The 25,513-nt window shown below is 40.9% G+C and overlaps 1 protein-coding gene across 7 annotated transcripts in view; it reads left to right on the top strand.

Annotated features, from left to right (window-relative positions):
- The first annotated feature begins 10,737 nt into the window (after positions 1-10,737).
- The window catches only part of SMG1 (SMG1 nonsense mediated mRNA decay associated PI3K related kinase), a 95,350-nt gene continuing 80,574 nt past the window's right edge, over positions 10,738-25,513 (top strand). For 5 of the 7 annotated variants that reach the window (XM_057695980.1, XM_057695981.1, XM_057695979.1 and 2 more), the window contains exon 1: positions 10,738-11,170. In XM_057695980.1, the coding sequence (XP_057551963.1) occupies positions 11,085-11,170 (86 nt within the window). In that variant the 5' untranslated portion in view covers positions 10,738-11,084. The remainder of the gene's footprint in view (positions 11,171-25,513) is intronic. The other 2 variants (XM_057695983.1, XM_057695982.1) reach the window with 2 other exon arrangements.

Below are 25,513 nucleotides of genomic sequence, written 5' to 3'. Positions count from 1 at the left end.
TAAAAATTATTTCTATAAATAACACAAGAAAAATCCATTAATTCATTATTTTAAAAATGATTTAAATTGGTTTTCTAAGTTTTTTGTTTTTTGTTTTCTTTTGGCTGTGTTGGGTGTTCATTGCTGCACATGGGCTTTCCCTAGTTGTGGCGAGCTGGGGCTACTCTTTATTGCGGTGCATGGGCTTCTCATTGCAGTGGCCCCTCTTGTTGCAGGGCACGGGCTCTAGGCACGCGGCCTTCAGTAGCTGCAGCACACAAGCTCAGACATGGGCTTCAATAGTTGTGGCTTGCAGGCTCTAGAGCGCAGGCTCAGTAGTTGTGGCGCACGGGCTTAGTTGCTCCTCAGCATGTGAGATCTTCCTGGCCCAGGGATCAAACTCGTGTCCCCTGCATTGGCGGGAGGATTCGCAACCACTGCGCCACCAGGGAAGTCCTAAATTATTATTTTTAAAGCTAGAGATTGTCATTTTTGCTTCCTGTTAACATTAGGAAGGCAGAGTTATTAAGCAGAGAACAGAAATAGTCCCTATGGCTTGTTCTTCCTCTATTTTTTTTTTTACCATTGTTAAATTGAGGTAAAATATACATAACATAAAACTTACCATTTATGTGTATAGTTTGTACATTCACACTGTTGTTCTACCATCGTCACCATCCATCTCCAGAAACTTGACATCCTCCCCAACTGAAACGTTACACCTATTAAACAGTAACTCCCCATCCTCCTCTCCTCCCAGGCGCTGGCAACCACCATTCTGCTTTCTGTATGTATGAATTTGATTACTCTAAGTTCTTCACATGAATAGAATCACACAGTATTTGTTTTTTGTGTATAGTTTATTTCACTTACTATGATGTCTGCAAAGTTCATCTATATTGTAGCATATGTCAGAATTTCCTTTCTTTTTAAGGATGAATAATATTCCACTGTATGCATATACCGCATTTTATTTATCCATTCATCCATCAGTGGACACTTGGATTGCTTCTATCTTTGGCTATGTGAGTAACACTGCTATGAATACAGGTGCACAAGTACCTGTTTGAGTCCCTGCTTTCAATTCTTTTGGGCAAGTACCCAGGAGAAGAATGGCTGAATCATATGGTAATTCTATTTTTTTTTTTTTTGAGGAACTTCCATACTGTTTTTCACACTGTCTGTATTATTTTACATGCCCACTAGCAACACACAAGGGTTCTATTTTCTCCACATCCTCTCCAGCCCTTGTTAGTTTGTTTCTTTTGTTTATAACGGCTGTCAGAATGAGTATAGAGTGGTATCTTACTGTGATTTTATTTTGAACTTTCCTGATGATTGGTGATGTTGAGCATCTTTCATGTGCTTATTGGTATGTCTTCTTTGGAGAAATGTCTTTTCAAGTCCTTTGCCCATTTTTTAAAAATACTTATTTATTTATTTAATTGGCAGGACTGGGTCTCAGTTGTGGCATGTGGGATCTTTTGTTGCAGCATGCGAACTCTTAGTTGCACCATGTGGGATCTAGTTCCCTGACCAGGGATTGAACCCTGGATTGGGAGCACAGAGACTTAGCCACTGGACCACCAGGGAAGTCCCCTTTGCCCTTTTTTTAATTGACTTGTTTGTTTTGTTGTTGTTGTGTTGTAGGAGCTCTTTATATATTCCGGATATTAACTCCATTTCAGATATATGATTTGCAAATATTTTCTTCCTTCTTTGGGTTGCCTTTTCATTCTGTTGGTAGTGTCCTTTGAGGCACATCATTTTGGTACTTTACAGAATGGTCAGAAAAATCTTCCTCCATTATATGCCTCTCAAGTGGTTTTCAGGTGTGGGATATCTTTGACATCAGATAGCCCAGGGTTCAAAACCAGGTTCTGCTACTTACCAGGTGGGAGGCTTGGGGCAAGTTACTCACTAAAGTTTCTGAGTACAGTTTCCTCCTATCTAAAAATCAGGATTTGATAATATTTACCTCCCAGGGTTTGGGGAATGGTGGCAGTTAGAAATAAATATAATTAAAATTCTCAGTAAGTAGTCACTATTATTTTAAAAAACTGGTGAAAAAGTTGGTTTCTGAGTTTAAATTGGGGAGCTCTGGGCCAGGCTTTGTCTTTTATTAGCTCTTTTCCATTGCTGGTATCTGCTAGGAATAAATACTTCCCAAACACTAGCTGATGATTTGGAGATTAGGCTATTATTTTCCTACAATCCTATTATTTTCATATTTCTGTTTCCCTTACCCAAGGTGATGTCATTCTCGGCCATCTGCTTCCCCTGAATCCAAAAGCCACGTCAAGTCATGCTTTTACTGAGAGGCCTCTTCCGGGGCCCAGCAGGAAGGTGCCTTGAGAGGTGGTATGCCTGGAGGATGGTCCAAACACCCAGGCCAAGCAGAGTGACCTTGAAATCATTGTAGCACAAAAGACCTTACAGAATAAGCCTTCATTTGCCTCCTTGGCATGGGACGAAGGGATCGTTTCACTTTCACTTACACCACATATAGCAATCCACTAAAGAGGTTAAAGAGTTCTATTTCAGCAGGAAGCCCTGCAAGGAAATATTTATCCCTCCCTTACCTGGTAGGCTCTTTAACTCCTTAACTATAGTGAATTAAATTTGCAACAACTGTTTGCTTTTTTAAAAATGGCTATTCACACAAATTGAAACATTAAGTTGATTTTTGGCCAAAGTAAATTATAGGGGCAGCATGGGGACAGGCAACCACATGTGAACTTAAGCTTTAGCTGTACTATGTACCATCTATGTCACCTTGGGCAAGTCGTGTCCACTGTGAGCCTCTGCTTCATCATCTGTAAAACAGGAATAAGAAGAGCAACCAACTTACGTGGTCATCCTGAGGATTCCATGAACGATGAGCTAGTTATTGTAGAGCCTTAGCACCCTGCGTGGGGAGGAGCAAGAGCCCAGTAAATGTCAGCTACTGTTAGCATCAGTTGTATCATCATCATCCTCATCATCAGACATGGGTGGCTTCCAGACAGCCACAACAGATACTAAAGGCACCACTCTTCTTTGCCCTGGGTTAACTTCCATCTGTACAACTCTCCTTTCCACCCCTACCACACATTAATATCCTTTGTCTTCAGCCCAATCCTGGTGGGCCCTGACCTCAGGCAAAATGTTTGAGAAGCCTGAAGGTGAATAAGAGACAAAGAAACAACAGTAGGTGTCACGGATTAAAAAATGACAGAAAACCAAAGTCTGCACTGGTAGCAGCTTCTACTAAAGGCCTGAGAGAAGGACTTCCCTGGTGGCGCAGTGGTTAAGAATCCGCCTGCCAATGCAGGGCACACAGGTTTGATCCCTGGTCCAGGATGATCCCACATGCCATGAAGCAACTAAGCCTGTGCACCACAACTACTGAGGCCATATGCCACAACTACTGAATCCCAGGTGCCTAGAGCCCATGCTCTGCAACAAGAGAAGCCATCGCACTGAGAAGCCCATGCACAGCAACAAAGAGTAGCCCCTGCTCACGACCGCTACAGAAAGCCCACGCAGCAATGAACACCCAACGCAGCCAAAAAAAAAAAAAAAGCCTGCGAGAAAGGAAGATAAAATACCTTTGGCCACACGATACTTGTCAATTAGCATTTGCAGTAAAAAGTTCTGCTCCCCTACAATCCAATTCTTCAGAAAGACATATACGAGATATAGGAAGGAGATATATACAGGATATGTTTTTAAAATATTAAAGGATAACGGAACAAACAATAGATGGCAATGACTTGCTGGGGATATTTTATTTACACAATATGCATTTTATTTACATATGTGCCTGATATTGCTTAAATCTTAAAAAGCAAAGGAGCTGGCTCCTTTAAAATCATCATATCAATTCCTGGGCACCTCAGAGCCAAGCATGGGGGAAACTCAGCCTTGTGTTTTCTGCACTTTGTAAGTCACAGACAGCTTTGGATGGGCATCATTGTCCTCCTATTTCATTGTTTGGAGTGTGCACAAGTCACCAGGCAGCACGTCTAGTGTCCTGATTCATAGAAGCTTGGCCTTGCCTCAAGCTGAGGCAGCCTGAGTGGAGACTGCAAATGTGTCAAGAGGTTTCCCAGCCAAATTCCTTCAGCACCAACTTGAAAACTGGCTATAAAAATAGCCCTTACTGAGGGAGCCTGACCTGTGACAAAGCTTTCCTAGCTGGGAACAGGAATAAGAGGGCGGCTGTTTTTCTTTTCAAAAAAATCTGCTTTAATGTCTCTATGATGTGAATTTGCTTTTAAGGTTGTGTTTTAAAAATCACTCTTGCACTCCAGGGTCCTGTTTGAGAATGAGGTCCCTCGATTTTTTGCAGAGGAATCGGGGTTAATCCTGCACCAGATCTGGGGATTATAGGAAACAAAAGAGAGCGCCTTATCTTTTGTTTACTCAGGATATAACTTTGAGTTTCTGTCTAGGAAATTTGGAAGCTCTATCTAGGAAAATCCTGGTTCCTGTGTTCAAATCTTGATACCAGGGTCTTTTAGAAGTTAAAGGCTCAGGTCATCTTATACTTTTGGAGTTTCTGAGTGTATTAAAAAATTAAGAAATAGCAAACAGGGCACAAAATAAATTTATGGTATATTTTAAGAGTTTTCTTTTTACAGCCGACCACTTTTTACACAAGGGGGAAGAAACTACAAGGTGATAGAATTACCTATTCACCAGATGAATATGTAATGCAATTATAAAGGGTGAATGCACAGCCCCTCCAGGTGTGTAGGCTAGTAAGGGGACACAATTTCTAACATCCAGGCTTCTTTCTTGTCAGCATGTTTCTTGGACTCTGTGTATAACCTCGTTAGGCAATAACGTCAAAGGTCTAAATCTGAGGCCTTGACGAATGTGAAGTCCTGACCAAATGTCCCTCTGTTCCTGCCTGTGACAGTCCCCTGCCTGCTACCAGCTGGGTGATTTTGGACAGGCTGTTCCGTTACTCTTGGCATCGGAGATACCTATTGCATAGTGTGGTTTTGGAGAAGTCCATGAAGTAAATTAGTAAATCAGGCATTAGTAAATGCTCAATAAATATTAGCTAGAGTTGGTCACCATTATTATAGCTAAGACTCTATACCATGGCCAAAGTTTATTTAGTTGGTCTATGTGGGTCACTGCTACATAAGAGTGTTCTTCCTTTGTTTGTTCATTCAACACATATTTATCAAATGCTTTAGTTTTTTTTTTAAATTGTGTTTTCAAGTGCCACTTCTACATTTTAATTAGAAAACTAGAAATAAGCAGGGGAAAAAAAATCACCCACGATCCCACTTATCACAGGACATCAATATTAGGTAAATTTAATACATTTTCTCCTAATTTTTTTTCTATAAAACCTTCCCCTCCCTTTTTTACCTGAGCTGAGGTCATAGCACATGTTCACATTTGGATCTCATGCCCTTTTAAATTTATGTTTTGTTTTTTAATTTAATTTTTATCTTACATTAGAGCATAGCTGATTTACAATGTTGTGTTAGTTTCAAGTGTACAGCAAAGTGGTTCAGTCACACATACACATATATCCATTTTTTTTGGATTCTTTTCCCATATAGGTTATTACAGAATATTAAATAGAGTTCCCTGTTCTATGCAGTAGGTCCTTATTGATTATCTGTTTTATATATAGTAGTGTGTATATGTTAATCCCAAACTCCTAGTTTATCCCACCCTCCCTCCCCACCTTTCCCCTTCGGTAACCATAATTTTGTTTTTGAAGGCTGTGAGTCTATTTCTATTTTGTAAATAAGTTCATTTGTATCTCTTTTTTTAGATTCCATTTATAAATGATATCATATGATATTTGTCTTTCTCTGTCTGACTTGCATCACTTAGCATGATAACCTCTAGATCCATCCATGTTGCTGCAAATGGCACTATTTTTTTTTTTTACGGCTGAGTAATATTCCATTGTACATATGTACCACACCTCCTTCACCCATTCCTCTGTTGATGTACATTTAGGCTGCTTCCATGTCTTGGCTATTGTGAATAGTGCTGCAGTGAATATTGGGGCGCGTGTATCTTTTTGAGTTATGGTTTTCTCCAGATATATGCCTAGGAGTGGGACTGCTGGATCATATGGTAGTTCTATTTTTAGTTTTTTAAGTTTTTTATGTTCTCCGTAAGAGTTGTACCAATTTACATTCCCACCAACAGTGCAGGAGGGTTCCCTTTTCTCCACACTCTCTCCAGCATTTACTGTTTGTAGACTTTTTATTTTTTTGGCCATGCTGAGAGGCATGCAGGACCCCAGTTCCCCGACCAGGGATCTAACCTGTGCCCACTGCAGTGGAAGCATGGATTCTTAACCACTGGACCACCAGGAAAGTCCCTGTTTGTAGACTTTTTTTTTTTTAATTTATTTATTTACTTTTGGCTGTGTTGGGTCTTCGTTGCTGTGTGTGGGCTTTCTCTAGTTGTGGAGAGCGGGGGCTACTCTTCATTGTGGTGCATGGGCTTCTCATTGTGGTGGCTTCTCTTGTTGCAGAGCATGGGCTCTAGGTGTGCAGGCTTCAGTAGTTGTGGCACATGGGCTTAGGTGCTCTGTGGCATGTGGGATCCTCCTGGACCAGGGCTGGAACCCGTGTCCCCTACACTGGCAGGCAGATTCTTAACCACTGCACCACCTGGGAAGTTCTAGACTTTTTGATGATGGCCATTCTGAGTGGTGTGAGGTGATACCTCATTGTAGTTTTGATTTGCATTTCTCTAATTCATGCTCTTTTTTAAGTATGTAAAGGTAATATTTTCCAGATTCCATTAAAATTCTTCATAACTATAATTTTTAATAATCTGCAGAAAATTACAAATACTAAAGGACTGTCTCAATGTTTCCTATCATTGGACATTGAGATAATTAATGCTTTTTTTTTTTTTTTTTTTTGCTATTTATAAGTAAAACTGAGACCAATACTTTTGTATCAGTCTTAGTCCATATCTTAGTTAATTTGTTTCATTCCTTTCACTACCAACTATTTTCTGAGTGCTTACTGTGAGTCAGGTGCTGTGCTGTGTGCTAGGGATGGAGGAGGTAGAGGTGAGACACGTATGGACTTGAATCTCACAGAGCTCATAGCCTAAGGGTAAGGCAAATAATAAATATGCAAATGGGTGTTACCACGGAAAGAAATAGGGTGTGGGACAGAGCACACCTAGAAAGGGCACTGGCCAGCTTTTTTGAGCAAGGAGTTCATGGAAAACCTCTCAGAAGACTTGAGATGGGCTGAGGAAAACAGGGCCAGGACTAGGGTGAGACAAATGAGGTGCCTAGAGGCCCTCATTTAAAGGAGGCACTCACTCGCAGGCTGGTGCGAATGCAGAGTTGGCACTTGCACAACCTCAAGAGTGAGTGCCTACTTACATCTGGCACCACAGGCACCCCACTCTTTCCCTCAGTCCCAATGCTGATGGGAGCAACGGTAGGGAAGGTATTCTAGGCAGACAGAACAGCAAGTACAAAAAAGCGTAGGGGCTGGAGAGGCTCAGTGCATTTCAGAAATAGAAATTCTGTCCCTGTGATTGGAGTGGAATGAAAAAGTGCTCATGGAACCAGTGAAGCAGAACCACCAAAAGAAGTGAGGAAACATTTTGGAAAGTTTCGAGAGTTGATCATATTTGATGTATATATATACTTGACTATCTAAGTAGTCATCATGAGAAAAACTGGGCTTTTAATTCTTTTTTCCCCAGTGGTTCAGAATTGTCTTTATAGCCCACATATATTGGGAGGTGAGGTTGGGGTGGGGTCTTCAATCACTTTTTCGGTGCTTAGGTGCTCAAAAGTGGTGTTTCTTAATCTTGGTGGCTACATAGTAGAATCCCCTGGGGAAATCTTAAAGATATTGATGCCTGCGTCTACACTGAGAGAGCCTGATTTAATTGGGGTACAGCCTAGGTAAGGGGATTTTACTATGAAGACAAAATTTAGAACCATTGTTAGGATCCTGTTCTGGGTATGAGCAGCCCTGAGATGTTTGCAGTGCAGGAGAATCCAGCTTTTACAGGCTCTTAGTAATGATGAGTCTGGATTTTATCCTAAGAATGGGAAGCCATTGATGAGTAGGCTGGTCACATGATCTGATTTTTATTTTAAGAAAATCAGTTTGTCTGCAGGGTGGCACATTTCTTTAGGATAGATTCCTAGGAGAAGAATTACCGGGGGAAAGGGTGTTAATTTTAAGTCTTTGGATACACACTCTTAGATTGCTTTCCAGGAAGTTGCTGCCAAATGACACTTACCCACCTTCTGCGTCCTCACACCGCCCTTGCGCCAACACTGTTTTTGAGGGTTAATCATGTCTATGAAAGAAGTAGAAAAAAACAATGATAAATAAGAAGCAATTGTTTGAGAAACTGGGCGCAACCCCTGCCAGCAACTTTTTTTTCTAGTTCTTCATTGGTCAAATATTATCCAAATAGCCGTGAGCTTCAAAGAATTGGTGGATCTGAATTGTAGCTAACATTTTTCAGTTGCTTACCATGTGGCAGGCACTGTGAAAAGGACTTTACATGCAAGATCACTATTCCTCAAGAGGCAATGCCACTATTATCATCTCCATTTTATAGATGAGAACCTAGGGCACTGTGAGAGTCAGGAGCTTTGCTGGCGCTCCCTCAGATTTCAAGTGGAGTTGGAATTCGAACCCAGAGCCCTTCCTTGAATTACTCTGCTGTTGTTCTGTAATTTGAAAAGGTTAAAGACTCCTGAAATTCTTCTCAGGGGTCTAAGGTTCTGATTATTCTCTTGGGAATCATTTTAGGATCTGAACAATTGACACAATTCGGTCACCACTCGGTTGTTGCAATCAACTGTTGAAGGGAGTCAAAATGATGAATTGGCTACGTCGGTCATTTGCTCATGGGTCTGAGGTTCCCAAAGAGGAGGAGAGGATCAACTAACCTGGAGCACAAAAAGAAAAGAATCTGAAGAAAACAGGTCCAAGGAATTGTCAAAACTTAGAATTAAGAAAAGGCTTTGGGAGAGGGGGGTCTTTTTAGTCAGATTGCAAGACAAGCTTGCACGATGGTGGAGAGGGGAGATTGAGCAAACATAACAATCTCAGTGATTTCTAATAATAGGTCTCTCTCTCTGACACATACTCTCAGAGTTCCTTGAGGACAGGGATTGAGTCTGGATCACTGTCCCCATCCCCAACTGCTTATTAGTAGATGTTCCATAAGTTTTGCTGAATGTTGAATGAAAGAATAACTCATGAGCAGGCTGTACATTAAAAACATACGTGAGGACAATATGTTCACTGCTGTTTATGTAATTAGACATTAACTACAAACAAACCAAAAATACCTTGTGGCAGGATTAACCATGCCCCCTGCATACAATACCACCCAAGCAGTGGGCAAACCACCCAAGTCACCTCTCTGGCCTGACGCCTGGACACACCCCATGTAAGCAACAAGCTTACCGCCAGCCTTCCCCCCCCCACCCCCCGCTTGTTCTTGCTCCCTCTGTAGCTGGGGGGGGGGGGTGGCCCCACTAAAGCCTTGCCTAAATTTCTTATGTGGCCTCTGGTCAATTTCTATTGATTAAGGAAGGCAAAGAGCCCTGCTCAGTAGCACTTGGGTGTGACCTAGTGGGAATTTCTGTGTTTTGTCAAATAGCCTCACTTCAGAGGAGTTTCTTTTTTCCTGGATGGGGGGAGGGGGGAGGGGAGAAAAGTGCATTTGAAAATCTAACTCTCCAGCCTCTAGAACTGGCAGGATCATACCTTTATGAGAGGTTGGTGGGCATTAGCAAGGAGCCCAAGGTTGAAGGGGGATGAGTGTGTAACACCGCATAAGCTCAAGTACTTTTGATCATCATTTGTAATCACACAAGCAATATATAAACACTTTCTTCTTGCAACACAAAATAGATTAAGACTCTCTGTGCAGATAAGGGTAAGATCCTTTCGACTATCCTCCCCAAAGGTAACTCCTGTTATCTGTTTGATGTGCATCTTGTTGACCTCATCTCTTTGTGTATGCCATTCACATTATGTATCAGATGCTTTAGTGAAGTCTTTCGGGGGGACTGTCACGGTGGGGGATAGTGTGCTCAGGTTTGTCCCCTACCCCCAGACTCTTTTTCGCAGGGAAGGTGGGCAAGCGTTACGGCGAGACGATTTTAGAGCATATTTCACGTTGCAGGGGATCGGGGCTGGTGCTGGCGAGTACTGCTTTCTCTGTTTAGTTTATTGCAACATGAAGAAATGGTCAAGGTGTCAGGACTCTACGGGCACGTTTCAGGTGGAGTCTGGGGAGATGGATATCCAACCTCTCTCGTTTTTTTAATTTCTACTTTTCACCGTAGAGGGTGAGGAACGTGGACGCACGTGAACCCAAATGCCGCGTGCGAGTGCGCCCCCTCCCCGCGCCTCCCCCCGCAAGGGCACCCCAGATTGTTGATTGGCTGCCTGTTTACACCTGACTACCCGGCCCGCAGGGCGTCAGGTGCTTGTCCGGGCGTCTGTGGGACGGTGTGCGTGTGGGGGTGGTGGCGGAGATCCCCTCTCCCGTGATCCCCCGCGGCGGGGCTGGACCTCGGCTCGATCCGCGGAGAGTCCAGACTAGCGCAGGGAGCGGGAGGACGGTCCCCTCCAGGCGCCCGGTCCCGCCCCCAGGCCACGCCCTTCTGGTCCGGCCCCGCCCCTCTCCCCTGGTCCGGCGGGCGCCGGCGCCTCCCCTCGCTCCCAGCATGCCGTGCGGCAGCGGCGGCGCGGCGGGCGGAGCCGGGAGGCGGGGAAGCCGTGGCTGTGTGAGCGTGGGGAGCCGCCGCCACCGCCTCCTCCTCGCTGTCGTCCTCCTCTCGGGCCCCGGCGTCGCGGGCCGCGTACGGCCCTGGAAGAGTCGCCGCCTCCCCTGCCTCCGCCTCCCTCTCGCCGCGCCGCTCCCGCCTCCTCGTCCTGCGCTGCGGGCTCAGGCGGAACCCGGAACGGCCGTCCGCCTCCCCCGCCCTCCACCGCCTCCTCCTCCTGCTGCTCGGCTTCCTCCTCAGCCCCGGGCCGGAGCGGAGTGTCGGCGGCGGCCGGTTCGGGCGGCGACTCGCGCTTCTTCGGGCGGCGGCGCTTGGCCATGTCGTGTCGGGGAAGGTAATGAGCCGCAGAGCCCCGGGGTCTCGGCTGAGCAGCGGCGGCGGCGGCACCAAGTACCCGCGGAGCTGGAATGACTGGCAACCCAGGTGGGTGAGCCGGCGCCCAGCCCGCCGCCCCGGCCCCGGGCCTCGCCTCGGGCGGGCCGCGGCCTAGGACCGCCGGGCTGGGAGGCGCGGCCTAGGCTCTCCACCCCCCGGGAACCGGGCGCGGCTTCCTGGGTCCCCTCCCGTCCCGGCCGGGGGAGGAAGGCCTTAGGGAGGCGAGGCCTACATGCCTCCCTTGTCCCTGCATTTCTGCTTGGGGGCCGGACCCGGGACCCAGGGCGCTGGGCGGAGGCACTGACCCAGGAGTTGGGTCAAGGAGGGTGAAGGAAGGGGACCTGGTGGTGGGGGACTTGTTACTTGCCACCTTCCTCTCAAGATGGAATTCGAGTTGGGGGGTCCTGAGAGCACGGGGCCCTCCCTGTGACCCAGTAACTTCCCCGACCCCTCACCCTCGCAGCCCCCGGCGTGAAAGATTTCCTTAAGTGTGATCCCTTCTGGGACCTCCACGTGTTAATATTTAAAGAAAAAAAGCACTCCAAGGCCTTACTCTGACAACAGGGTAGTTGTGGAGCACGAGAGGAGATTTTCCCCAAGTGCAGGGGCAGTTACTCTGGCGGAGAGCAGTTCATACCTGGACACTTGAGCAGACTCGCTTAGAGGAGTGGAGAATTTGGTATGATTTCAGACAGATTTGGGGCCTAGTTGGAAATGAATATTTGAGGGGAGTCGACTTTTTTTTTTTTTTTTTTTTGGCCGCCCTGCGCCACTTGCAGGATCTCCGTTCCCAGACCAGGGATCAGGCCTTGGATAGTGAAACTCGAGAATCCTAACCACTAGGCAACCAGGGAACTCCCTGAGGAGCATCCACAGAAAAAACAAATAATAATAATTTTCGTGTTTTTCTGATTAATCATGGGGCAGTTGTACCTAATATAGGACTGATGTATTCTTACCTCTCTTACTGAATAAGCACTTGTAATACTCAGACTATCTTGGAACTTACCCCAGTGCCCAGAAGAGCTCCCTAAACGTGTGTAATATTTTAGGGTCGGTTGATTCATGGAGCTTTCATACTTTGAAGCCCACTTGCATTATGATTGTCCAGAAACTGGCCAAATAAATGTTAGGCACACACGTTGTTGGGATGACTTTTGCTTCCTTATGGTTACATGTAATCCCAGCAGTGTTTGGAAATAAATTGGTAAGAGGTTAGAATGTAACACTTTAAGACTTGATAGAAAACTCAAAATAATCTTTTGGCTAATGAGTGTACACAGCTTACTCTGTCTAATATGCTTTCCCAAATCCTGTGTATGTTGAGAACTGATGTGTGTCACTAGGTGTCTTTAAAAGTTAATGCCTGAGTCTGGAATTCAGATGTTAAGTAGTTACAAAAAAAAAGAAAAAAGTTTGGAAAGCATAGTTTTACTTGTTCTTTACCGTTTAGGGTTTGTGCATGCTTTACATAAAATCAGTTAACTAGTTTTGTTATTTTCACCTGCTGTTGACATTCTTAGTTGTTTGGTATGTTCCTTGAAATGTATGATATTTTTTCTCTAATGAATTAGGTGATAAATGATCTTGAGTTTGACATTAGAGAGCTCTTTGATTGATAGTAGATTTTCCATTATTTTTGAGTGTTGTGGTCAGCATATGTAAAAGAATGTACATAGTATCCCTTTAGAGGACTAAATAAAGTGCCCTTTACAAATAGTCCTAGAGTTTCTGGAAAAGAATAACTGTAGCTTGTGGTTCTAAATAAATGGAGTAGCACAGTTGCAGCTATTGGTTGAGATCACCTGCTTTGACAGGTATGAAGCAGAATGGCTTATATAGTTACAGGATATGTATGTGAGTTATTAATATTATCCATATTTTCTTCTTTCAGGTACTTTGTTTCTTGGCTGTGTGTGGGGGAGGGTGTATGCCTTCTTCAAAGCTGTGCTCTGTAACAAAGTCTCAGAACTTAGCCCTTGGTAGACAGGTGCTGTGAGATGCACTTGGTTACATGGAGTAACAGTTGATTAGGATGTTGGAAGTACTTGGCTATTTTGTAGAGGAGGTAACAGAAAAGTAATGGACAATACACCATAGCAAAACTTGATTTCTTTGCATGGTTGCCTAGTAGTTTTGTTAAATAGCCAATAAAAAAAACCTCAGGTGTTTGCCAAGTCATGAATTTTCATGAGTTAAATTTGAGGTGGTTTCTATTCTGTCTGCTCTTCACTTTAGAAAGGTGACAGACTCCAGTTAACTGACAGAATGGAGCTCAGTTTTTCTCCTTGTTTAAATGAGGGTTTATTTTTCCAAACATCTTCAAATGCAGGTGGATTCCTTATGGTTCATCAGAATTATTTTGGTTTAAAAAAAATTATTTGCACTCCTGTACCAGCCCTTCTCTGATTTTTTTGGTTCTATTTTCCTAGATTTAGGCTTTTTAAAAAGTAGGATTTAAAAAAGCAATTTTTGGTAGGTTTCTTTTAGTGTTAGTTTGTCAGTTAGTCTGGAAGCCGACTGTTGAGTCAATGATGGCCACTCGTGATACTTCAGACATATTGACAGGAAGTGTTCCAGGTGGCTGACTAGACTACTGTCATGTGGCAACCGAGCAAGCCCACCTTGGCTAACAGCATACCTCTAGCAGAAAGCATTTTTATAGCACTGGCTTATAGTCTTCCTTTTCATTCATGACACTCTCCATTAACATTTAAGAATGATTAGGCAAATAAGTGGTTTTATTATTGCCACTAACCCATCCCTCCTTTTCTTGACTTTATTTTGGGAAGTAATCTTCTAGGTGCACCAATCAGGGTAGAGATCAGAATGATTTGTTTTAATATTAAGTGTGTATGGGACTTCTCTGGCCATCCAGTGGTTAAGACTCCAGGCTTCCACTGCAGGAAGCACTGGTTCCATTCCTGGTCAGGGAACTAAGATCCTGCATGCCACATGGTGTGGCAAACAAACAAAAATTAAGTGTATAATTAGTTATATTGTTCATTTTAATACTCCAAAATGACAAAATTAATTTGACATTAGAGTCAAATACAGATTTGTTCAGCAAACAAGAGGAACTGTTCAGGTCAACTGAAAACACATAATTTTACTTCCACACTTGGGAATCTTAAGACTTAATTTGTTTAACAGATAAATATTTGTTGTCTTACTGTGCCCAAACTTAAGATCGTTCTACAATTCTAAAAGGATGAAACTGTATATTAGAAACAGCTTTCATTTTTGGAAAAAAGCAGATTGAAGTTCTCACAGCTACAAATACCTTCATTCTCCATTGTCACAGACCACAAGATTGGAAAGAGAGCTGTGAAGATAGAAAAGCCAGAAACTAGTATGTCTGACATTGTGAGAAGCTGGATTTTTGAAGCTAGAGTTGTCTTTTCAGCCTTTTAGGAATCTGTACTGTCTGATGTCCATAGGTGCATAATAAAAGTGAAATACATAAAGGGTAAAATTAAGTGGAGTAACAAGTTTTATACCTATAAATAAGCTTTAGTTAAACAGAATTTAATGATTGCCAATTCTGTACCACAGATTTTCGAGTACATTAAGGAGTTTCAGATAATTGTGTATGGGTGTTTAATTTGGGGAAAGTCTGTTGTTTCCATCATAGAATAAAATATATTCCTTATGAAACATTTGGCAGTTGTATCTTTTTAAATTAATTAATTAATTTATTTATGTATTTTAATTTTTGGCTGCGTTGGGTTTTCATTGCTGTGTGCAGGCTTTGTCTAGGGGTGGAGACCAGGGGCTGCTGTTCGTTGCGGTGTGCAGGCTTTTCATGTCAGTGGCTTCTCTTGTTGCAGGGCATAGGCTCTAGGTGCGCAGGCTTCAGTAGCTGTGGCACTCGGGTTCAGTAGTTGTGGCTTGAGGGCTCTAGAGCCCAGGCTCAGTAGTTGTGGCGCAAGGACTTAGTTGCTCCTCGGCATGTGGGATCTTCCCAGCCCAGAGATGGAACCCGTGTCCCCTGCATTGGCAGGTGGATTCTTAACCACTGCGCCACCAGGGAAGTCCCAACAATTGTATCTTTAAATTGAACCCTTTTCCCCCTTCTGTTTTGGTTCCTTTTTAAGTTGAGAGTATAACTGAAGGGATTTTCAAGTAATAGGAGATTGTGAAATGTTCTAATTCAATGAAAATATTCTAATTCAGGAAATAGTGATGCTGTAGGGATTTTTATGACTAATAGAGCCACTGTCTTTAAGGAGGTTATTGGTTAGTATGGGAGATAAGAAAGGACTTTGTAAAAGGTAAAGCCTTATATAAATACTAATTGTGATACAGTTCTTGGTATAATTATTTTTATATGTGATTTACAGTGTAAAACTTGGAGAGTCAGAGGAGGGAAAGCTATACAGTTGAGTAGGGGGCAGTGGGACCATTAAATTGATCTGTTCTGTTTTGACAGTAAATTTGGGGGGGTAGTCTCTCAAAAAATAGAAGAAAGTAGGGAAATGGCAAAACACAGTTGTCCTTGGTAAAAAAATTCCCAGTTTGGTTAGAAGGATGGAATATTTGTGGGGTGTGGTACAAATAAGAGATGAAGCTTAAGAGCTGGGTTGTATTGTAGGTCTTGAATCATATTGGAAGTGTTTGAAATGACTTTAGGGAACCATTGTTTTACCAGTTTTACCAGCATGCATTGTCATAATTGAGGAAGATTAAAATTAGTTGATGTGTGTGCGTGTGTAATCACAGTAGGAGGCAGTTGGAAAATCTAGACAAGACACTGTCGAGGACCTGAATATTCTGTTTATAATTTGTGATCTAAATTCAGACAAAAGTATTCAGCTCAATATATGGAATTTCCATAAGCAAAAGCCCCTCATTTGTTATATGGTGTTGACTGAGGGCGGTCACTAAAGTGCTACGTTTTATCTGCTCACACTTCAGTTCAGGATAAGACGCTTGAATTATATGGAATGGACATGTACATAAAATGGAGTGTGGTTGATGGTGTTTTTTGTGAACACCAAGTTCTCACAACTTTTAAATTTAGGGTTTCCTGCCTTCACTGCTTGGCACTTGCTTACTTGCTTTTCTTTCCCAATCCTAATCACCTAAAATAAATCCCTGAAGGCAGCTTTCAGTGGACCTCCCTTTATGGATTCCCACAAGCTGTCATTTGTTTGGTGTCTCTTCATATTGTTTTTTGGTTGCTTGTCTTTGGCTATCTTAAAGTTTTTTCAGGATCCATTTTATTTTGGGGACTACGAAATAAAACATATTCCCTCTTGTATAGAGGTATAACAGTGAAGGTTGTGGACATTTTGTGGTTTCATTCCTGTATGAAATACTTTACTTTTTTAAAATATAGAGTATAACCTATTAAATTTTTATGGAGACATTTGTGTTTTTCTTTTTTTTAAATTGAGGTATAATTGACTTAGACATTAGTTTCAGGTGTATGTATATGTTTTTATTGTTAGTTCTGCTCCATCTTGTATTAGTTGATTGTACTTTCCTTCTTAGTTGAATTCTTTTTTGAACTCGTTACTTTTTTGAGATAAAATTTATCGATGTAAAGGCCTTAAGTTCTGTGATTTTTTTTTGACGGAAGTATACACCTTTGTAACCATGACCGTGATCAAGATACAGGTACACAATGACTTTGCAGTTGGATAACTTCCCTTCCCACTGCACCCCCCCCCCACACACACACACAAATCCCCCCAGCCCAAACCCTGGCAGAGTATACAGGTGGATCTTCCCTTAAAAGTTATTATTCAAAGGAAATCTTTGAATATATCTTATGATTTATTACCAGTTTATGATTTCTGAGGCTTGATAATCTTGTCATCTTCAGCATATTTCTGTTATTCCTCTTTTGCTGTAAACAGACTTGGGATATCTGAAGATCCTTGTGAAAACAGTTTCAGATGGGGGATCCGCTGTTAACCTTTTCAGGCATTTGAGTCCTGGAACACAGAGGAGCTCTTCTAAGTTTGTTGGTTAAATTTATTCCTGTGAGCTACAGGTTTATGGACCTTTCTCTACCCTCTTGCACCGACCGTTGGTAGCTCTGTTTTTTGTGCTCTCTGTCTGAACAGTGTGCTTCCCTTAAGATCCTTACCCTGTCTCTGCCCTCTGTGCTATAGATATACAGTGAAAGTAACTGTGCTTATCACTTCAATCTTTTTTTGTTCCCCCAGCTAAGTTTAAGTTCCTGAGGGCTGAGTCTGAGTCATTTTCTCCAGTTTCTATGTACTTGCCCTAAAGCACTCCCCAAACTCATTTCTGCCTCAGGGCCTTTGCATGTCCTGGTCTTGCTGTGTAGCTACTGCATAGATTGCTCTTCTCAGAGTGCTTGACCTGGGTGTTTTCATGCTATCTCAGCCTGAATGCCACCCCTTCAGTGAGGAGCAGCAGCCTTCTCTGATAAAACTCACTATCACAGTTTGTGTGTGTGTGTGTGTGTCTTCCCCAGTAAGACGTAACCTTTATATGTGCATGCATCTTGTATAATGGTTTTATCTCTGTATCCCTTCTTCCCTAGTGCAAGTGTCCTTTCTCAAGTAAATACCTGAAAATGGAATTCTGCAAGTTTGTTTCAGTGTTTAAAGTTACCTTCAGGGCTGAGAACACTGTTACTGTAGGAGGCATTTTGAGGGGAACTGTTCCTTGTAGAGCAGCTGGGTTAGCCTGAGGCAATAACTTAAATAAGCTGACAGTGTTCTAGTGGACTGAGCTGGCCAGATCAGACTGTGGCTATTTAAGATTCATAGGTTTTATCCTCTTGAAGAAATACTTTGCGCACATATTAAAAGTTAATTTACACATTGACAGTTTATCTCATATCTGTTCTATCTATTTGTACAGTATTTAAACAGTCTAATCACCAAAAAGTGAAGCAGTGGGTTGAGCCTCTTTTGGCATTCCATTAGATTGCCTGAGGAAACAAACCTCTTGCCAGTGTATGCTTGCTGATTAGGGAGTGACTGAAACCCAAATTTTCCAGAATCAACAGGTTTCTTTCATAGTGAATTACTAATATCATATAAACCTTCATATCCTTTGAAAAAAGGACATTATATTCCTGTTAGAAGTAATTCCTTTGGAAGTTAATGTTGCAGTTCATAATATGTCTAGGATCTCATGTTTATTATTTAAAAACCTTTTAGATTTTTTGTGTTTATTACTCAAAAATCTTTTTCAAAAGAGGAGTTTCTGGGGAATTCCCTGGTGGTCCAGTGGTTGGGGCTTAGCACTTTCATTGCTGGGCCCAGGCTCGATCCCTGGTGTGGGAAGTAAGATCCCGGAAGCTGCGCAGAAAAAAAAAAGGTTTCTGGTATCAGAATTGTAGATTGCTTTTTGGTATGGAGCTTCCTAAATTATACTATTTCTTTGTTTATAAGGAAAGGCACCACTTTTTTCCTTTATCCTTTTCGTCATCAATAAGGAACCTCAGCAGTGCTCTTATAGGTCCATAAGAAAATTATTACAGGCTCTGCAGTGGCCTAAGGTAATTTTATATATATATGTTTGCAGATTTTAAAAAGTTGTTAAACTTAATATTTATTTACTAGATCTTTATTTTGGGCTGGCATCTAATATATTAATACCTTTTCTGCTGGTTAGGCAAAAGGTTTCACTGATAAGCATGTCTTGGACTATATGTATTAGTTTTTCCTCTGTATTTGACAGCATTGGCAACATTTATTTATTTATTGGCTGTGTTAGGTTTTTGTTGCTGCACATGGGCTTTCTCTAGTTGTGGAGAGTGGGGGCTACTCTTCGTGGTGGCATGCAGGCTCCTCATTGCCATGGCTTCTATTGCTGTGGAGCACAGGTGCTAGGCAAGTGGGCTTCAGTAGTTGCAGCATATGGGCTCAATAGTTGTGGCTCACAGGCTCTGGAGTGAAGGCTCAGTAGTTGTGGCGCACGGGCTTAGTTGCTCCGCGGCATGTGGGATCTTCCTGGAGCAGGGATCGAACCTGTGTCCCCTGCGTTGGCAGGCGGATTCTTAACCACTGCGCCACCTAGGAAGTCCAACAATTTTATTTTTTACTCAAGTTCTTAAAAAACTTTCCTTTTATTTAAATTTAATTAAGTTTATTTAAATTTAATTGAAAAATTTTCTTTACTCTCTCCTCTTCTGATTTAAAAAGATGTATGTGTGTATCGGTATGTGTGTTTGAAATTTTAACTTTCATCTTGGAATATTTAGTTCTTTGCAGTAACCCATGACGCTTGCTAGTCTGTGTCTTGAGGGTCTGCTTAGTTTATATCCTTGATAATATGAACCCTGGAATCCGTGTCTGAAATATATCACTTTATTTCCAGTCTCATTGCTTTGATTCTAATGCTGAGAATTAGGACTCATTGCCCTAATGAGTGTATGTTGACTTCCTGTGATTTGCCAGAAATTAGGAAGAAAAATCTATTAATTTGAGGAAGGATGTTGGACTTTTTGTCTGTCCTCTATAGAATGGGATTCCTTTCTGATTAGATGATTAAAAAGATCCAGAGATGGTGATCATACCAGTGTTACATAGTATGGTGCAGATGAATTAATACATGTTTAATTGGAAAGAAAACACATCCTGGATTTTCTTTCCTAAAGGGATTGATTTTGTTTCTTGCCTGTCCTTATATTCTTTTGATAAATGTGAAGAAAAGTGAAAATGGTTTCCCAGAAGTAAGACAGTGAAATCTGAGATTTAGTGTTTATTCATTAGTCTGATTTAGAGGAATCTACCTTGAGGCACAGTTTGTATTGTTTTTGAAGGACTGAGTTAGAATTCTGTTATGATTAATTGTCATTACTTGAAATATTGCTATCAATTTAATATGTGGTGTCTTGTTCCTTTTTTGAAAATACTGAAATTGAAGATGAACTTAATGCTTAAGAAAGGTTGTATTGGGGGGTGGTAATCAGTTGACTATAAAACAAAGTTTTGTAAAAGCAGCCTTTTATTTAATTAAAGGGGCCTATCTTGTATCCTTACTATAATGTTAGTATTCCTTGTGTTTTTATTGTAATCTTACCGAAGATATAAAAATTACACCACAGTGCCTTCTCCCCCCTCTTTTAGTCCATTTAAAAATCCGCTTGTTGTCTTAGTATAATTACATTGGAGAAGTTAGAAATAGAATGAGAGTGTTTTAGATTCTTCTATAAGGTATATTGATTTTTAAGAACGTGTGCATTTTTAGTTTTGATCCTTTACAGATATTTGTCTTAGGAGAGGCTGGTGTCATGAAAATAGCAATGGACTAAGTATGGGGGAAACAAAGGTCTTTTGTACGGACATTACTAGCTGTCCCTCTGAGGAGGTAATTCTTGCCTTCCCTAACCTTGTGAGGGTTAAAGATAAAGTTTGGGAAATTACTTTCAAAACTGTAAAATGTTATACAAATGTTATTTATGTTGCCACATCTGAGTCAAATTTGGAATTTTAAAGAATTTTGAAGAATTTATCTCTTCTTCAAAAAGTTTTAGAATTTACTATACACATGCACCCACACTCTAGTTCAAATTTCATTCTTCTCTTCTAGTACTCTAAGTACTAGAGAGTGTGTGTGGTGTGTATGTGTATGTAGTAACTTCTAAAAACTTAATGAAGGGCATTTATTTCAAATCTCTTAGAGGATATATGACTGGAAGCTCATATAATTGTTAAATTCTTAACTACTGCACCACCAGGGAAGCCCAGTTTTTATAATTTTTTCTCTATGTTTTATAATTCACACTTTAAGAACTTGATACCAGTTGAAATTGTGAGCCAGCAAAAATAACGTAATCTTTGTGACTGCATTTATTGTAAGGCAGGTGCAAATGGAATTAGAGACAGGGTAGGTTAAAAGGTAGCTTTTACCTTGCTTCACTTTCATTATACAGTTGGAATTTAAGAATTAATTCTTATAAGAACATCAGTTGAATGCTGCATTGCGTTTTCTCCCCTATAGTATTGTTTTAAAGGGAGTAAGGAAATCATGGAATGATGGAAAGGATAGAGTCTGCCAGTGTAATAGTTTGAAGTACTTAAAAAAAGAGGAACCGTATGTATCTTCTAAACAGATAGGAATTAATGAAATTTTGTATCATTTTCTGATGTATATACAATATTCAGCTGTCATGAGATTTTGGTACTATTTTAAATTATGGCACTATAAATTTACTCAAAATGGGTAAATGGTGTCTCCCAAGGAACTTCATATCTAGAAACATTGATTTTTCTCTTTCGTTGTAAGGTTCTTATTTTATGTCACTTAAATCAATCTGATACAAGTGTGTTTAGGGTAAAACGTAATAGAAGAAAAAGCGTTTGTATAGGCCTTTTGAGTTTAAAGTGGCTTAAGTGATAATTTTGAACTGTTCCATAGCTTTCTCAAACTTATGGCTCAGTACTTAGAATACCTCAGTGTGTTTCTGGCTGCTGCTGAGCACAGTGGGAGCGCTGTTCCCTGGCTCTTGATTGCTGCTTCCTAGGATGTTTCAGTAACTACCCCAAACCCTCTTCATTGAGTAAATATTTCTACAGCTAGAATTATGTGGGTTTTGTGAAAAACATCTTCCTTTCTCAGATATTTGATTTAGGAGTCCATGTCTTTTAAGATTTATCCATGAGATCTTTTTATTTGTTTATGTTTAAGTAGGGGAGGATATGGCTGTTTAGAGATCACCTCTGAAACAGAGGTTCCGGTGCTTAGGTAGAAGGGTTACCATACATATTTTACCACTGCTTACAGGTAGTATGTTTGTTTACCAATTTGGTATTTAATAGTGTATTTCCTACCCCAAGATACCTAAGGAGATAGGTCCTAGAGTTACTGGAGATGCTGAAAGGAATCAGAGTCTACTTAAAAATCCACTTGCTGTCTTAGTATCATTATGTTGGTAACGTTAGAAATAGAACCAAGGTGTTTTAGATTTCTCTCTAAGGTGTATTTATTTTTTAAGAAGGTTGGGTGGGGGGGTCATGTGTGTCTAACTTGAGAATGCCTTAAAGATATTTCTGGTAGTGTCTTTCTCTGTTGGGAATCATCGTGAAATATGAAGTTCAGTAAGTTGTCTTTTCCATACTTACCATTACATTTAAGATGTGTTACACACTAAGGGGTGCATGTTAGAATATTGCTCTTTTGATGCCCAAATCCTTGACTGTGTCCAGGATTTGTAGGGTATACCATACCATTGTGGCAGTAGAGCCTAACTTGATAATAGTTTTCTTTAAAAGTATCTGTGTCTAGATTGCATAATATTTACTTTTTCTTAATGTGTTACGAGTGATTTTTGGCAACCACATCATTTTTCTTGACCTGTAAAAAAATAAAAATGGTGATGATATTATCTATTACACTGTACATTTATTTAAAAAACAGACCACGGTGCTTTTTGGGTTATTTTTAAACGGAAAAATTTTAATATGTAACTGTTAGAGAATCGCACAAGTATGTTAGTCTGCTGGGGATATGCTTGAGTGTGTTAGTTAGAGGAACTTTATCAGAAATTATTTGCCTGTTTTCAAGACTTAATTTTTATTTATTTGCTTGTTTGTTTTGCCCCCCTCCTGTCCTGCCCCAGTTTTTCAGGACTTTTTAAAGACGGTTGCACACATTTCTTATATTACAAAACACTCTGCCTTTTCCTTGATTAGAGTACCACTCTGGTTTCAAGACTTTTCCTTTTAGGATTTCTTTAGTGTTTAACTCTTAGTGATTCTTAATCTTCTCTGTCCTAAGGGGCTATGTTTGGCATTTAACTGGAGAGTCTGGGTGAAGGTGAGGGGTGAGGGGATGGGACATGTTTCTGTGTAGACTTTCAGTCTTTTTGTCCTTCTTCTGCTAGGGAGGTCATGGAGTAAGAGAGTTCCTTTCAGTCTTGGCAATTTCCCAGGCTGAATGGGATGTTTCTAAAGTACTTCCAGGACTTGCCGACAAAAGAGGAAGATAAGCAGCGATGCAAATGGTCGCTGAAGCAGGGTTTTATTTAAGGCTGTAAACTAGCTTGGGTTAAAAATAAAGGTCGGAAGAAAGTCAAATTAATGTGGTGCCTTAGATTTGGGAGCCTTCAGGTAAATGATTATTTAGCATTAGCAAAATTGTTTTTGTTAAATGCTGAAAATTGAATTCACATTTGTATTGGAGATTAAACACATACCAGATTTTATAACTATCAATATTCTTAATGCCTAGTAAGATATGAATTTATGACAGGTGAGGTACAGAACCTCATAATACTTAAATACTTAAATTAGAAGTGCATTGCTGTCTCTCTCTCTCAGGCAATGATTTTTGTGATTTTGCCAGCTATAGTGCTTCGACTCTTTAAATTTTTCTTGAAAGATATCAAAATGGGTAGTCAATAAAAAATATTAAGAACTTAGAGGGTGTTTCTTTTTTTAAAAAGTAAAGTGCTGTAAGGACTTAGGCATCTCTAAAGAGTTAAATTGCTATTTTGCTAGAAATTTAGAACTCTTTACTATTAGTCTAACAATTGTGTTTTACTGGTATAAGTGCACTGTTTTTTGTTTGTTTCCGTACCTTGGCTAGGTTAATCCTTCCCGAGCTTGAAGTTCCAGCTCTCATGCCTGATTAATTCAGACGCTAACAGTCTTTGGTTTCATTGGAGAGCATCCAGTGCTACATTTTTGCTTTTCCATGGAGAATGGCTACTAAATATGGTAGGCAATATAAGACATGAAATATCGAATTATTAAAAACAAATCAATGGTCTTTTACTTATTTTTATACCTTTTCTTAAAGAAATATACTATTTCCTTTATGTCAGATTTATTGAGGTATAATTTACATGCTGTAGAGTTCTTTGGGTTTTGAGGAATGCAGATAGTATTGTAACCATGACCACCACAATCAAGCTATAAATAGTTCTGTTATCATCCCCCCCCCAAGTTTCCTTGCTACCTTTTGTAGTCAACTTCTTCCAGCTGTTGGTAACCATGGGTCTTTTTCTCTCCTATAATTTTGTCTTGTCAGGAAAGTCATAAAGAAGATTTTAAAGAAGGTTTTAAAAAAATCGTGGTAAAATACACGTAAAATTTACCATTTTACAATTTGATGGTATTAAGTGCATTCACAATGTGTGCAACCATGACCACCATCTAGTTCCAGAACTTTTTATCACCCCAAATGGAAACCCAGTACCAGTTAAGCAGTCACTCCCCATTTTCACATCTTCCCAGCCCCTGGCAAAAAACTACTTTCTCTATGGATTTGCCTATTCTGGATATTTCATCTAAATGGAATCATGTAGTATGTAGCCTTTTGTGTCAGACCTCTTTAATTTAGTGTAATGTCAGTGTTGCCATAGGTATGGCTGAATAATCTTCCATTGTATAGATATACCACATTTTATTTATCCATTCATGCTTTGATGGGCATTTGAATTTCTATCTTTTGGCTGTTGTGTTGTGGTGAACATTCATGTATAAGTTTTTATTTGAACACGTGTTTTCAGTGCTTTTGGGCATATACCTGGGAGTGGATTTGCTGGCAATTCTCTGTTTAACTTTTTGAGGAACTGCCAAACTGTTTTTCTTTCTTTCTTTCTTTTCCTCCTTCTTTCTCTTTCCTTCTTGCTTTCTTGCTTTCTTTTTCTTTCCTTCCTTCCTTCCTTCCTTCCTTCCTTCCTTCCTTCCTTCCTTCCTTCCTTCCCTTTCTCTTTCTCTTTCTCTTTCTCTTTCTCTTTCTTTCTCTCTTTCTCTTCCTTCCTTCCTTTCTCTCTCTCCCTCCCTCACTCCCTCCCTTCCTCTCTTTCTCTCTCTTTCTGCATCTGGGTCTTCATGGTTGCACATGGGCTTTATTTATTTTTATTTATTGGGTTGGGTCTTCATTGCTGTGCGTGGGCTTTCTGTGGTTGTGGGGAGGGGGGGATACTCTTTGTTGCCATGGGCAGGCTTCTCATTGCAGTGGCTTCTCTTTGTTGAGGAGCATGGGCTCTAGGCGCGCGGGCTTCAGTAGTTGTGCAGCATGGGCTCATTAGTTGTGGCTTGCAGGCTCAGTAGTTGTGGTGCACAAGTTTAGTTGCTCTGTGGCATGTGGGGTCTTCCCAGACTGGGGCTCGAACCCATGTCCCCTGCATTGGCAGGAGGAGTCTTTTTTTTTTTCCCCTTCAACATTTTTTAATGAAAAATTTAAAACATAGAAATGTTGAATGAATTGTATAGTGACCACTCATATACCCGCCGCCTAGATTCTACAGTTAACATTTTACTATATTTGCCTTATCTTCCATTTAAAGTGAGTTGCAAATATCAGTACACTTCACCTCTAAACACTTCTGCAAGTTCATGCATATCATTGACAAGAGTACATTGGTGGGAGGGTTGGGGGGGGATGAATTGGGAGATTGGGACACCAAACTGTACACTCCAAACGTATGCAGTTCACTGTATTAAAAAAAAA

The sequence above is a fragment of the Hippopotamus amphibius genome, chromosome 9 (genome assembly GCF_030028045.1).
Source record: "Hippopotamus amphibius kiboko isolate mHipAmp2 chromosome 9, mHipAmp2.hap2, whole genome shotgun sequence".
NCBI classification, from domain to species: Eukaryota; Metazoa; Chordata; class Mammalia; order Artiodactyla; family Hippopotamidae; genus Hippopotamus; species Hippopotamus amphibius.
This window is presented reverse-complemented; position numbering and strand designations above follow the sequence as displayed.